The 14,847-nt window shown below is 42.3% G+C and overlaps 1 protein-coding gene across 4 annotated transcripts in view; it reads left to right on the top strand.

Annotated features, from left to right (window-relative positions):
• SACS (sacsin molecular chaperone) overlaps positions 1-14,847 on the top strand; it is a 95,976-nt gene that overhangs the window by 63,874 nt on the left and 17,255 nt on the right. For all 4 annotated transcript variants that reach the window (XM_044249415.1, XM_044249417.1, XM_044249414.1 and 1 more), the window contains 3 exons: positions 3,065-3,211; positions 5,432-6,914; positions 7,528-7,619. In XM_044249415.1, the coding sequence (XP_044105350.1) occupies positions 3,065-3,211; positions 5,432-6,914; positions 7,528-7,619 (1,722 nt within the window). The remainder of the gene's footprint in view (positions 1-3,064; positions 3,212-5,431; positions 6,915-7,527; positions 7,620-14,847) is intronic.

Raw genomic sequence — 14,847 nt, 5'->3', positions numbered from 1 at the left:
AGAAGGAAGAGGCACCTTTTCAATCAGGGTGGACTGGGGTATTTTAAAATTGACCTTCAAGGTAGAGGTGGAGATTCAGTGAGATTCAAGATTAAATCTCCAGGATGAGTATTATTCCAGGATGAGGGTAATCAGATAAGAACATGATTAAAATCTGAACTAAGAACTGGATTACGCCTGCTCAGTACAGAAGCCAGTGAAGAGCGATGCATGGAGCTGCCGCCCGCAGTTGTCTGCTGGCTATGGTGGGCTCATCTGAGTGCTGCCTGGTTCAGCCACAGGCTAGCCCGTGTGTCAGGCACACTGCGGAAGGCCGTGTACACATGTGTCAGGCGGGTGTGCCCTGCAGGCTGGCGTGCATGTGTGTCAGGCACACTCCAGAGACTGGCACACAGGGCAGTTCCACGAACAGGAGTTTATGTCGCCTATGTCCTTCCTTCTAGGAGCTCACTGATGGGTCCAATGGGAGACAGTAAACGTTGGACAGTGAGGTTGTGAGGAGGAAATTCCTTTCCGTGTGAAGCACTGCTTTGTATGAATTCGTAAGAACATACATCTGTTTTGTATCTTGGCAGGTATTTTCTAGAAGCAGCTGGGCCACAGGGGTTTTGGGTTGACAGTGGCAAGGAAGGGAGGTCTTCCTCCAGGCTGGCAGCTCTGCTTTGCTCCTGGCAGGGTTATGTGGTGTGCTCCCTACTGGACTTCTTTTTTTTTTTTTTTTTTTTAAGATTTTACTTATTTATTTGTCAGAGAGAGAGGGGGAGTGAGCACAGGCAGACAAAGAGGCAGGCAGAGGGAGAAGCAGGCTCCCTGCTGAGCAAGGAGCCCGATGTGGGACTCGATGCCAGGACGCTGGGATCATGACCTGAGCTGAAGGCAGCTGCTTAACCAACTGAGCCATCCAGGCATCCCTCCCTCCTGGACTAATAATTCCCTTCCACTTCTACTTGTGCAAGTTCTTTCTGGATTCTGGCAGAGGCTCACTCAGTCCCAGTGTTCAGTGTTGTGAGGTTTTGTGGTCCCGGTTTCTGTGCCTTCACAGGTATTTTTAATGGATATTTGGAGTAGGCAGAACCAGACACTGTTCACGAGATGCTGTTTCAGACCAGCTAGAGTTAGCTGTTGGCGATTAAGATACTTACTTTATTAAGATTCCTGTGTTAGTATTTTGTTGATCATAAATACTTGACATGGCATACACTACTAATGATTACAGCAGTCACAGTATCTGATTGTTTCGGGGTTTACTCTGTTGCAGGCATTGTGCTGGTCCCTCATTTGTATTGTTCATTTGAGCCTCCACACTCCTTTGTAAGGCGATACTGTTCTCATCCTTATTTGACAGACCAGCAGACGAGGACACTGAACCTTAAAGGCTTTCATTTGCCCAAAGTTGTGAGTTGGTAACGGTAGAGCTGAGTCTGAAATCCAGAGTCCACTTCAGCCCCTGTGTCCTCTTCCTTGGAAAGGCCTCGGCAGTCTTGGCTACTTTCTTCTCCATTCTTAGACTATTACAGCAGCAGTCCATTTTTGTAAAACAAGCAATGGCCAGCATCCCCATATCTTGAATTTATAGGCCCGTGAAGGAGGCTTCTGGGGGCCCTGGAGCATTCTCTGTGTTCATTTGGATGGAGGTTCTACAGGTTTGTTTGCTTTGTAAGACTTTCTTAAGCTATGCACTTAAGATATCTTTGCACTTTGTTAATTATTTTGTTAATTATTATATGATGAATTAACCATAGTTGAACATATTCAAAGAAAGTTTGAATTCTTAATTCTGAAGTTTAAAAAAGCAGTGTTCCAAAAATGCTTTGAATGATAAATTCACATTATAAATTCAAACATTTTGAATTATAAAGCTAACTTTTTAGAAGAATTGCTTTGGGGGCACCTAGATGGCTCAGTGTGTTAAGCCTCTGCCTTTAACTCAGGTCACAATCCTAGAGTCCTGGGATAGAGCCCCACATTGGGCTCTCTGCTCACCAGGAAGCCTGCTCCCCCCGCCCTCCGCTGCCTGCCTCTCTGCCTGCTTGTGATCTCTGTCAAATAAATAAATAAAATCTTTAAAAAAAAAAAAAAAAGTAAAAGAACGACTTTGAAGACAGGGTACTATTATTCTGAAGTGCTGATTTTAAAATTTGTCACATTAATGATTGTTTTAGTTATACAGATAATCCCTCATATAGAAAATTCCAGAGGCTGACAAAAACAGAAACAAACAAGGTGATTATTAACATGACTAAAGGATTATTTTTCTTCTTATGAAATAATGTATTAACAAGGTTTTTTTTTTTAAAGATTTTATTTATTTGATAGAGAGAGACAGCAAGAGAGGGAACACAAGCAGGGGGAGTGGAAGAGGGAGAAGCAGGCTTCCCGCTGAGCAGGGAGCAGGATTCAGGGCTTGATCCCAGGACCCTGGGAAGGCAGACGCTTAACTACTGAGCCACCTAGGTGCCCTTTAACAAGGTTTTTTTTTTAGATAACAAGTCTCCTTAATACGTTTATAGGTTATCCCATTTACAAAATGATTTAAATCTACCATTTTGTAAATTTTGTAAAGTAATAGTATACTCTGATTAACTTCCTTGTTTGCTCTGTGGTTTGGATGTGTTAAGTATCATAACATTCTTAATTTTCCCTTTTTGGAGTTTTGGCCAGCAATAATTTTTTTTTCCCTGCTAGTTATTTTTACCATTCGCTTGTGTTTTTACTTTTATTGTGAAAATCAGAATTATTGTGCAGAATTCAGTCATTCCATTCACTTTTTTTTTTTAAGATTTTATTTATTTATTTGACAGAGATCACAAGTAGGCAGAGAGAGAGGGGGAAGCAGGCTCCCTGCTGAGCAGAGAGGCCGATCCGGGGCTCCATCCCAGGACCCTGAGATCATGACCTGAGCTGAAGGCAGAGGCTTAACCCACTGAGCCACCCAGGCTCCCCATCCATTCACTTCTTTCCATCTGCCCATGGAATAAGCAGTTTTATGTGGAGGAAGCTCTTGGCAGAGGCCTGAACACCATGCCTTACTTTCTGAATATTGCTTTCCTGCTTTACCACCCAGGGCCAGCTCTGTATGTGTACAACAATGCAGTTTTCACACCAGAGGACTGGCACGGCATTCAGGAAATAGCCAGGAGCAGGAAAAAGGACGACCCCCTGAAGGTTGGAAGATTCGGAATTGGGTTTAATTCTGTCTATCATATAACAGGTATAGTATTTGGTTTTGGGGTCATGGTCATGAAAATTATTTTAACCTATATTTTGTAATTTACTTAGTTAACTTTGGAGGTGGTAATTTTAAAAGGCATCTTTTTCAAATTCTCTGATGGCAGTAAGAAGTATGCCAGTGACCTATCCATGTTTTCTAAAGTTACCATGGTCGGTACACCAGAGCCTCATCATGTGATGTTGAAAATTAATTCCGTGATCTGGTGGGTTCAGTGTAATATTACATATTTAGTCATTTTACGTGAGGTTTGAACTGTAGTTCTTAAAATACCTGCATAAATTGTTACTACTCTAAAAAGTTTTACACTATCTTTGAGTCAAACAAAAGGATTTTCACAGATTTTCTTGTACCTATTTTTAAATATTAGGAGATTGAAGAGGAAATTATAATACTCAGTAGAATTGAATAATAAAGTGAAGATCTTTGATTCTGATTTCTTAACGTTTTCCTGATAAAAATTTTGCCCTTCTTAAACCTTTGAGTATTTCAAAGATTACTTTGCAATCACATTTTGAATCTAGAAAGAATATGAGGATTCTGGTTCGTGGTTACAATAGGAAGTACTTTAAACTCTTCGTGTAGACGTCTCTAAGAGTAGATGTATCTTCCAGAGTCAAAGCTCTCAGGATTTACTGCAGTTTGTGCTAAAAAGTTTTTTTTTAATGGAATTGGCACTTGCTATGGTTTAGTTTCATACTCTGTTTGCATTTTGAACTTGTAGGAGGGCAGAATGAGCTAGATAGCAGAGCTGTAGCTATAGCTAGGGAAACCATATAACTTATTGTTCACGCTGGCACACTCTTCAGAGAAGAGGGTGGTATTGTTCTCAAACCTCTAGCCTGAATTGGGACTGGCAAGTGGGGTGTTGGGTCACTGTAGCCCAGTTTTGTAAGCTTCTATTTTTTATTGCATTTGTATTATTATAATATATTGTGGAATGTAAATCATATATTAAATCACATCTGGCAGTGTTTTGTAACAATTATACATGAATGTTAGCACTGGTGTGTTCAACCATTGATGAGTTACCCCTCAGGTCTGTGACATGTGGAAGTTTTAAACCCGCGTATAAGCGTGGAGAGTGTCCTACAGGAATGAATTGTTTAGTTGGGGAGTCTAGCTGACTGCCACATCCGCGTAGCACTGTGGGTTTGTTCACGGTTCGTGAATGAGCATGCTTCTGTGGGACAGCATTAACTGGAATGCTGTGCTCTAATCTGGGGATTTGCAAAGGTCATGCATTATGCTTTACAACTATCCGGAATCTCTGACATAATTTTAGTAACTGGAGTGCAGACGGGAGTGCCATCCCACCGCATTGTTGATGGATTTAGCAGCTGGGTTGGTGGACCTCTTATTTCCTACTTAAAATACCTGAAAGTTTAGGAGGCCGTGGTTGTGACAGCACAGGCTGCTGTTGATGACTGTGAATATGAGGGTGCATCTTGCATGAGGGTTAGGTGTGAGAGTCAGCAGGTGAGGCAGACCATGTGAAAATTACTCTCAGGAAGTCAGTAGAAAGGCACTGCAGTGAAGAATTTCTCTAAGTACAGAGCATCTGATGTACCTAGTTTTTCTGCCTCTGTCAAAGTAGTATTGTCTGTGGTTGAGAAACAGGTGAAACAGTTGCTGTATAAAAAATATGTCTCCCAGGCCACTGTGCTTGGGTTCCGTGTGGTGAAGTGTGCTCAGCAGGAGAGGCACGGGGTGGTAGTGAACCGGGGGGCTGCTTATAGATGTATCCCGGGGCCTTTGCTCACTGGGTAACACGTGGGGGAGTCACCTGCACTGTCCTTTCCCTCCCCCACTTTCAGAGACTCTGTGGTGGGAATGTGTATTTTGAGTGTAGGATGTAACTTTTTGTATAATTGGGTTCAGGTGGCTGTGGGGGCTGAGTATAAATATCTTTCACGTATGTTGATTGTGTAGTAGGTGTTTGAAGATTTCTCTTACGTTTTCATATTAATCATCTAAAGTTTCTCTGCCTGGTACTTACTGAATCAAAAGAGAAATCATTAGATTTCATGTTCAGAGAATTAAATTCCTGAGCTAAATTTAGTTTGTTCTTAAATCTGTGTTAGAGTCACTTTATGGTTTGTGCTTTTCCACTTATGATATTTTGATAGTAATTGTACATTGTAATTATAATTGTGCGTTAAATTTCAGAGTTGATCATGACTGTCGAAATTTTCTTTACAGATGTTCCTTGCATATTTAGTGGTGACCAGATTGGGATGCTAGACCCTCATCAAACGCTTTTTGGTCCACATGAATCAGGCCAGTGTTGGAATCTCAAAGATGACAGCAAAGAAATTAGTGAACTTTCAGACCAGTTTGCTCCATTTATTGGCATTTTTGGAAGCACCAAGGAAACGTTTGTAAATGCCAATTTTCCAGGAACATTTTTCCGTTTCCCTCTTCGCCTACAACCTTCCCAGCTTAGTAGTAATCTCTACAATAAGCAGAAGGTCCTTGAGTTGTTTGACTCGTTCAGGGCAGATGCAGACACAGTGCTGCTCTTCCTGAAAAGTGTGCAGGATGTTTCCTTACACGTCCGAGAGGCCGATGGAACCGAGAGACTGGTGTTTAGGGTAACTGCTAGTGAGAATAAGGCCCTGAAGCACGAGCGGCCCAATTCTGTAAAGATTCTGGAAACTGCTATAAGTAACTATTGTAAAAAGATTCCAAGCAATAGCATAACCTGTGTAACATATCATATAAATATAGTTTTAGAAGATGAGAGTACTAAGGACGCACAAAAAACCTCCTGGCTGGTGTGTAACAGTGTGGGTGGGCGAGGGATTAGTAGTAAACTTGATTCTTTAGCTGATGAATTGAAATTTGTCCCAATCATTGGAATAGCCATGTCTTTATCAAGAGATGATGAAGAAAAAGGAGCAACAGCCGATTTCTCAGGAAAAGCCTTCTGCTTTCTTCCTTTGCCGCCAGGTGAGGAAAGCAAAACGGGCCTCCCAATTCACATCAGTGGGTTTTTTGGCCTGACTGACAATCGCAGAAGCATCAAGTGGCGAGAGCTGGACCAGTGGAGAGACCCGGCAGCCTTGTGGAATGAATTTCTGGTTGTGAACGTTGTCCCTAAAGCCTACGCGACTCTGATCTTAGATTCCATAAAACGTCTGGAGACAGAAAGGAGCTCTGATTTTCCCTTGTCGGTTGACCTCATCTATAAGCTTTGGCCCGATGCGAACAAAGTCAAGGTGCACTGGCAGCCAGTGTTGGAGCCTCTGTTTAACGAGCTGTTCCAGAATGCGGTCCTGTATTCCATTAGCAACCACTGGGTCAAGTTGGAGGAGGCCTACTTCTCAGAACTGGACGAAAGTTTGGAATACACGAAAACCGTGCTCAGCTACCTCCAGAGCTCAGGGAAGCAGATTGTCAAGGTACCCGCCAATCTTGCTGCTGCCGTTCAGCTCGCTGCCTCCAGCGCCAAGCCCATGAGGAAGGTGACGCCTGCGTGGGTGCGGCAGGTGCTGAGGAAGTCTGCGCAACCAGGTCATGCCCAAGACAAGCTTCACCTTCTAGAATTTGTGCTTTCTGATCAAGCCTACAGTGAACTGCTGGGGTTGGAGCTGCTACCTTTACAAAACGGAAATTTTGTGCCCTTCTCCTCATCTGTATCAGATCAAGATGTTATTTATATTACCTCAGAAGACTATCCAAGGTAGAGCTCACACTTCTGCCACACTGTTCCCTCCCCCCACCCCCACGTACGTCTAGAGTCCTTTACTGGGAAATCCATTAGTCGCCGTCAGGGTAGAGCTATAGTCAGGGAGACTTTCGCAGAAATACTTTGTTAAACTATGAAAGGGTGTATTTTTACATTCAGATGTTGGTCAGCCTAAAAGTTATCGAGCAGTCATTTCTCTTGGATATCTCATAACAGGATACTGAAAACAAGGGATCTAAAGCACTAATAATGAAGTAAGATTGAGTTGATAATGAATTATTTTGATGAAATTGAATTTAATGAGAACAGTGCATTAAGGAACTCTTTATAAATGAGGATGTGTATGAATCTCAGAAAATAAAGTTAATTTCATTCTAAGATGTTTAGACTATTCTGGACTTGGCTATGGCGCATGATGCCACCATAGTATTCGATCAAAGGGATGCCTAGGTAGTATTCGATCAAAAAGTATTGCAGTGTGATTTGGTATGTGCAATATAATTTATATAAAGTAGTACATTTAACTGATTTGAAATTATGTAATTGAATTTCTTTTATCTTCGAATTGTTAGAAGGTTATAATTGCTGTGTTTCTTTCACTTTTTAGGTCCCTTTTCCCAGGTCTTGAAGGAAGGTTCATTTTGGATAACTTGAAGCCTCACCTTATAGCTGCTTTAAAGGAAGCTGCCCAAACCCGAGGTATTATCGTTGCTTAGGTTTTTTGTTTTATTTTGTTTTTTAAATAAACCTATTGCTAAAAGTATAAATAGTTTTTATAAGTTTTCTGTGATTTCAGTAGTTCAATAGTTTTTGTTCTAAACCTATAAGTTAACAATTTCAGATGGTTTAACCTAATGTAATTGCTATATTTTAAGGCATTTCAGTGCTAGATTTGGACATATAAAAGAATCCAAGGTATTGCATTTCAAAACCTCTCCTGTCACCATAAATTTCCATTTGTGGTAATTTCTTACACAGCTTTTTTTTTTTTTTTTTTTTTAATTTTATTTATTTGTCAGCGAGGGGAAGAATGAGAGAGCACAAGTAGGGGGAGTAGCAAGCAGAGGGAGAGGCAGGCTCCCCGCTGAGCAAGGAGCCCAATATGGGACTTGATCCCAGGTTGCTGGGATCATGATCTGAGCTGAAGGCAGACACTTAACTGACTGAGCCACCCAGGTGTCCCTTACACAGCTTTGTAATGCTTTCCCATTTCCTTTCTCATGTGAACCCTCAGTCTCATGTCTTGTAGCCAATGTAGTAGTGAGCACAGCTGTTACTGGTTGGATTGCACAGAGGAAGGAGGGAAAGAGGTTTGGTTCAAAGGTCGGAAGGTCGTGTGTGCCTGGAGCTCAGGGCTTACACCTGCCAGCCTTGTTGTGTCACCCACACCACCCAGTCCTCCAGAGTTTTTTGTGGCTGTTCTGGCTCAGCTCCAGGGACTGCAGACTGATGGCAGTGTCAGGAAAGGGAACTCTTGAGGTCTTGGCAAAGGATGGGTGTCCTTTATTGAGAATTTTTTGTAGGAAAAGACAGAGAGATCTGGGAGAAAGACCAGCATGGGTCTCATTTTAATAGAATCTTTCAACTTTTGCGAGCATCCTTTCTCTTATAAAACCATTGTCTGAACTCTTTCTAAGTTAGATACTGGCCTGAAAAATTCTGGATTTGTCCCTTCAGTTAAGGTTATAAAGTGTATTTTTTGTACTGTGTCTTTTATAGCATATGCTGTTCTCTTTTGAAGGATAATGAGTAAAGGAAATCATTATACATCATTATACATTATACATCTTTATTATACATTATACATCTTTATTCATTTAAATAGAAGTAAAGGAGTTGGAATGGGGGAGGCAAACTAAGGATGAGCCCAGGTGAGACTAAGTGAAGATGAGTGTGCAGTGCTGTTAACCATAGGGATCTGTAACTGTGAGCTGGAAAGTGGATGTTGATTTTTCTACTATCTAGATGATTCACGTAGCTCGGAATGGTCATCTTCAAAGTAGCCTTTTTGGGAGTCTAAACTTGGATTCCTATAACTGCTGTTCTGTGCTCCAAAGTTTTAGAAATCCTTATTTTTCCAAAATCTGTATTGCAGTCTTGTATAAAAACTTTACATTGCGATATAATGCACATACAGAAAGTATACATACCATAAATGTAGGCTCAGTGAAATTTTATAAACTGAACAAACCCAGGTCCAAACCCAGAACACTGCCTCAGGCCTTCTGTGGTCTCGTCTGCTCACACGGTGATCCTGGCATTTAGTAGCACAGATGAGCTCAGCTAGTTACCGGGGTGTGTGTCTGTGTCTTTGACTACTCTTATCCATCCAGGTTGTCTGACTAGATCCTGCTTTCTCCCTGTGTGATGTATTACTTTCTTTTGAAGAGAATGTTCTTGTTAATGGCTGATAGTTTCTTAGGTGGATATGGATTTGGAAATCAGCCCAGTTATTCAAGTTATTTGGAACCAAATCAGGAGCAAAGGGTACAAGTCCAGCAGAATAATACCGCTTTTACTCAGAACTTTTCAGATACCCTGTGGCATAGGGCATGGCCACAACTTGTTTGTCTGGCCTTAGGTGGATGGGGTACCCGTTGTTACATTTTTAGGAATGAGTAAAATTTGTGCATTTACATAGATAACTTGACATTTTTATAAAGTTGAGTCTTCCTACTTCGTGTGTCTTTTCATTTTCTCATCTACTGTGGATTCTGATTTGTTTTTTTGGGATTATACCATAAGCACTGTTTCGTCTCTGGTTCTTGGTTAATTTTTCTGGACTGTACAATAGATGGGTTGGGTTGAATGTTTCTTTCACACATAATGTGTAGCTCGGTTCTCCCAGAAATTGTCTTCAAGGTCACTTTTCTTTATCTCAGTTTAAGTTTAGGCTACCATTCTCATGATTATTTAGTGATCCTGACCTCTGGCCTTTTCAGTATTTTATCTGGCCATATGAAAGATGGGTAACTGCCTCCTGGGCATCTTCCCTATTATTTTTGTACTTTTAGTTCCAGGCAAAATTAGTTTTTCATATTTGTTTGTTGCCTTAAACAGTTTTAATGTTTTGGGAGCATTGTGATGTGGAGGCTGATGAGGACCTAGTAAGTGACACCCTTGCTTTGGTTTTCTGAGACATGAGTTAGCGAAGAGATGCCCAGAGAGAAGTCCATTGTGTCCACCATGACACATTGCCCTGACATCCTGATAATTCTGGTACTGGAGATCATGGCTGGTGTCAGGCAGCTTGCTTCTACTGTTGATCCAGAATCACTCAGATTAGCTCACTAGTGTAGACATAGGCAGTGTGGGAGAACCCGGCTGCCCCGCGCTGGCTGCCCCTGCCCAGCTTCTTGGGATTGTGCAGGTTCTTCTCTGAAGTGACCAGTCAAATATATTATTCCATGTTTTGGTGGCCTGGGCCAGATGGAGGGCATTAGTGAGTGTGGGAGAAGAGAGGCCCCTGCATGTTGTTTACCTCTAGGTGTATTACCCTGGGAGCTCCCTTCGTATGGTAGGGAACATCACACGTACACAACATGATGTTTTATTTATTATTTTATCTTTCTTTTGCTCTAAATGATGATTATGTGGCTGTTTTGCTGACAGAGCGCTGTAGACTTCTGTTTACTGATTATCAGTAACAACTGATTGCCCAGTTTTGAAAGTTCTGCTGCCTAGAATTGAAATGTGTGTTTTTTTTTTTTTTTTCTCTGCAGTGGGTACTTCTCTAATTTCATTCCTAGGATAAAATCTGTCTTATTACTTCATAGTTTTACTTGTATTGTATTAGAATCCTGAGCTAAATACTAAGTAATTGCTTGTATTTTCATTGTTTGCCTCTATTGCCCCTTTACTGTTAGCTTTAAACATAATTTCAGTTTTCCCCTTGAACAAAGGGGAACAAAGGTTCCCTCCCCAGAACAAACTTGACTTTGATTCCTCTTGCATTCGTTCCTGGTCCAGCTTTTAGAAAGCGTAGGATATGCTTATGGTCTGCCTCCTTGTCACCTATTATCATTGCAAACAAATCTTTGTTTCTGCTAGATTTCCAGTAAAATTGCCTGGCTGAGGTCACCAGTTAATGACTTTTTTATTGTTAAGTCCAGTGGCCTTTTTTATTGTTTTATCTGATCTCCCTGAAGTTTAGAAACGTTGTTGCTCATGCCCTTCCGGTATACCTTGGTTTTTATGGCACTATTCTCTTTTGGTGTCCTTATGTTTCTTTGTCTGCTTCCCAGAATTTTTGTGAATTCCTGTTCCTGAGTTTATCCCTAAGTATGGGCTATTATAGGAGCTCTCACTCACCTCTTCCATCTTGCTCTCACTTTCTTTGAGTATCCCTACCCAGCCCAGGCACCTGCCGCCATCCCTGTGGAAGAACCGCCCCATCATCTTTTGCCACCCCAGTGTCAAGATGGGAAGTGTGCTGTAATGGTTACGTGTCTGGGACTTTGTACTCACACAGATCTTGGCTCACACCCAACTCCTTCATTGTATGACTCTGGACAAATTAGCCAACCTCTCTGAGCCTTTGTTTCCCAGTCAGTAACAAGGTAATACAGGAACATCCTTCCATGACAGTCTGTCTGAGGCCCTCAAGTTTTGGTGATATCCAGTGCAAGATTACTTTATTATAAGGTTAGAGAAATGAGAGTAAGGGTTGAGTCAAGGATGGCAGGCAGTCACAACTTCCTGAGTTTTATCCAGTTTTGCAGTGTTGCAGGGGGGCAGGTTATCGCAAAGCGATGTCGTAGTGTTGTGGTGGTCATGACTTTGGTGATATGATGCATACATAATATGTCCGGTTCAACATGGTACCGGGCACATAAGGTCACTGACGAAATGGCCGCTATTATCATTTTGCATTTGGGAGTTCTGTAAGTGTCTCAAAATCAACATTTTCGTGACTTGAGTACTCATTCTCTCCTTAAGTCTGTTCCCCCTCCTTCCCAGCTCTCTGCATTAGGCTCTCGCTTTCTGTGCTGCCTCCGTCATAGTGTAGGGCCCCCTCACAGATTCGCTTGCTCCAGTTCTCCCTCTCCGATCACATCCCTCCCCTGCTCGGCATTTTCAGTGGACACTGATTTCTCTCAGGTTAAACCTGGTGGTGTTCCTGTGGGTGACACGGCTTTCTGTGACTGTGAACTCACCATCTCTTTGGCTTAGGTTCATTCTGTGTCCCCCTCCTGTTCTCGCCATCCCGAGCATTTGCAGATTGATAAACTTACCACTCCATCCATTTCACAAGAGCAGACACACTTGTCACCACTGTGTAGCACAGCAGCTGCTTCAAGGTGGGAACTTCGTAATTGTTCTTACCTGAATGAAAGTTTTCTCATGTCTGTATTTTTGTATGTGGTGTTCCTTTGCTTAAAACACTCTCTCCATCCTCCACTTTGCCGCTCAGACTTGTGTTCATCCTTTACGCCTCAGCCCACACGTGTCTTCCAAGAGGAGGCTTCCCTGCACCCACCCCTGCCCTGCACCTCTGAGGTGGCTGCCTCTGCTTGGCTCAGGGAGCTCAATCCACAGCCCATTCAGTCCAGCTCAGTCCACAGCCCATTTAGTCCTCTCGGCCTTATCATGGTCATAATTTTACTCTGCTAGACTATAAAATCCTTGAGAGCGGGAACCATCGCTTATTTTGTTTTTGTATTTCCAGTGCCTGCTTGACACGTCTGGCTGGACATGTTCCTGCTTCCACGTGCTGGGCTGGGGATGGTGTTGCGGGACAGGGGCACAAAGATGGAAAGGCAAATAAATCCCTGGGATTGTGCCTGTGATTTACTGTTAACTTTTCAGATGAGTATCTTCTGTCCTCTTATCTGCTCTCCATAATTATGAGATAATCGGGTGTATATTGTCCTCTTCATTTGAGTTATTTGAGGGTTAAGTTACTTGAGTAAATGCTTGACTGTTAGAATTTGGGGAATAGTTAGAAGAGAGGGTGGATGGGTTTTGGAGGAAACAAATAGAAAAAACAGTTAAATCACACAAATGGTAGGAGTGCCTGATAGGTTAGCACCACGATCCTATTTATATTTGAAGTATTTTTAATATTTCCTTATTACATATGGCCTCATGCCTTGCTCTGTTTCATGACCAAAGACTCCCAGTAAACCTTTCTCTGAATTTCCCCTGTGTACCAGGCATTGTGCTAGAGGGAGATAATGTGAAGAATAAAAGCGAAGGAGTTCAGAGTCCAGTGGGGACATCAACGTAAATAATACTGCCCTTCAGTGGGATGTGTCCTCTGTCAGATCCTGAGAATAGAGTCAGTATGAGGAGGGGGTGGCGGGTCCGGGCACCTCGCAGAGGAGCTGGCACGTGTTCTGTCTCAGACTTTCTGGGGAAAGGCTGCAAACATCATGGTGGAGGGGCGGTGTATTCACCTGTCCACTTCGACACTACTTTGTGATGATTTACGGTATTCATTGCTGAGACGGTCTCATAGGTGTACGTAGAAGTCTTCAGAAGATGTGACAATTTCAGGTGCCAGCCTCAGCTGTATAGGTGAGCAATATTCCAAAGATTATGGTGCAGGATTTGTTCCATGAGGATATTCTGGGTTACTACGTTCACAACCACCTGTTGGACAGAGGGACCTGTCGTAGGACGTCTTCCACTCACACTCTCATCCCCCTTCAGGCGGCCATTCCGTCTCACCTGGACTACGGGAGTAATCATGGAAGTCTTCCCACATCCGTTCTTGCTTCTTTAGTTAACACAGCAACAGTACTGCTACTTAATCTTTCTAAAATATTTTCCCACTCTTTACCTGAAGATCTTTCAAAGGCTTCCCTTTTTTCCTTGGAACTAAGGCCGAAATCCTTAATATTTCTTACAAGGCCCTTCACTATATGGCTCCATTTCTGGGTGTCATAAAGATGCCTGGAATCCAGTATGTGGAAACATTATATCAGTATTTGCTTTTATTGTGATTATTATTAATCTCTTTTATAGTCTTCCTTGATCATTCTCATATATGGGAGGTAGCCTGTTCTTTTCCTCCCTAAGGAATGGTTTCCTCCCTAAGGAAACATGGTTTCCTTTGTCCCCCATCTCGCTCTCTCATGCTCATTTGTCTCACGGCCCATGTGTCCTCATGGCACACTGAGTTCTTGTAGCACTTGTGCCCCACATGTGTACCTGTTTTGTCATTTATGATAACTTATCTAATACCCACCTTTTCCATTAGACTATAAGCCACGGTCTGAGGTCATGTATCATGTTTATTTCTCTGTCTCTAGCAGTCACCATTGACGGACGGAATGCCTGTAAAGTAATTGAAAGAATGTTCAGATTAGAAGAGCTTAAGTTCCTTTGATAAGAGCTTCAGCTCTGTGTTAGCTGCCAGGTGTAGCCTCATACACCCAAGTATATGAACATGGCACAGAGCTGTGGAGGTGTACTTGAGCAAAGAAATGGCTTGCTTCAGGCAGAGGAGGGGTTAGATGGCCATATAGGATTCTTTGATGGTTGAAATTATTGGTGGTTACTATAAGCAAGCAGTAGAAGTATATGAGAAAACCCCCTTTTCTTTGTCATGGAGTCTGAATTATACTTACTTTATGGAAATACTCCAAAAATTGTGTACGTACTTTGTAGAGATACTCTGATTTATGGAGTGATTTACTCTGTAAATTAGATGTCTTCCCTTTCTTAATTTTTTTTTTTTGTTTTTGTTTTAAAGAGGCAGGTGGGAAGGGTAGTGGGAGCGGAGAGAGAATCTGAAGCAGGCTCCACACCCAGCATGGGGCCCAGTGTGGGGCTCAGTTTCAACACCTGAGATCATGACCTGAGCTGAAATCAAGAATCAGATGCATAACTTACTGAGCCACCCAGGCACCCTTCCCTTTTTAAATTCTTATCTGGAATATCTGAATATCATATGGTAATCATCTGTACAAAAAGCACACTG

The sequence above is a fragment of the Neovison vison genome, chromosome 5 (genome assembly GCF_020171115.1).
Source record: "Neovison vison isolate M4711 chromosome 5, ASM_NN_V1, whole genome shotgun sequence".
Lineage (NCBI taxonomy): Eukaryota > Metazoa > Chordata > Mammalia > Carnivora > Mustelidae > Neogale > Neogale vison.
The sequence above is the reverse complement of the archived record's forward strand: the minus strand, read 5'-3'. Positions and strand labels throughout refer to the sequence as shown.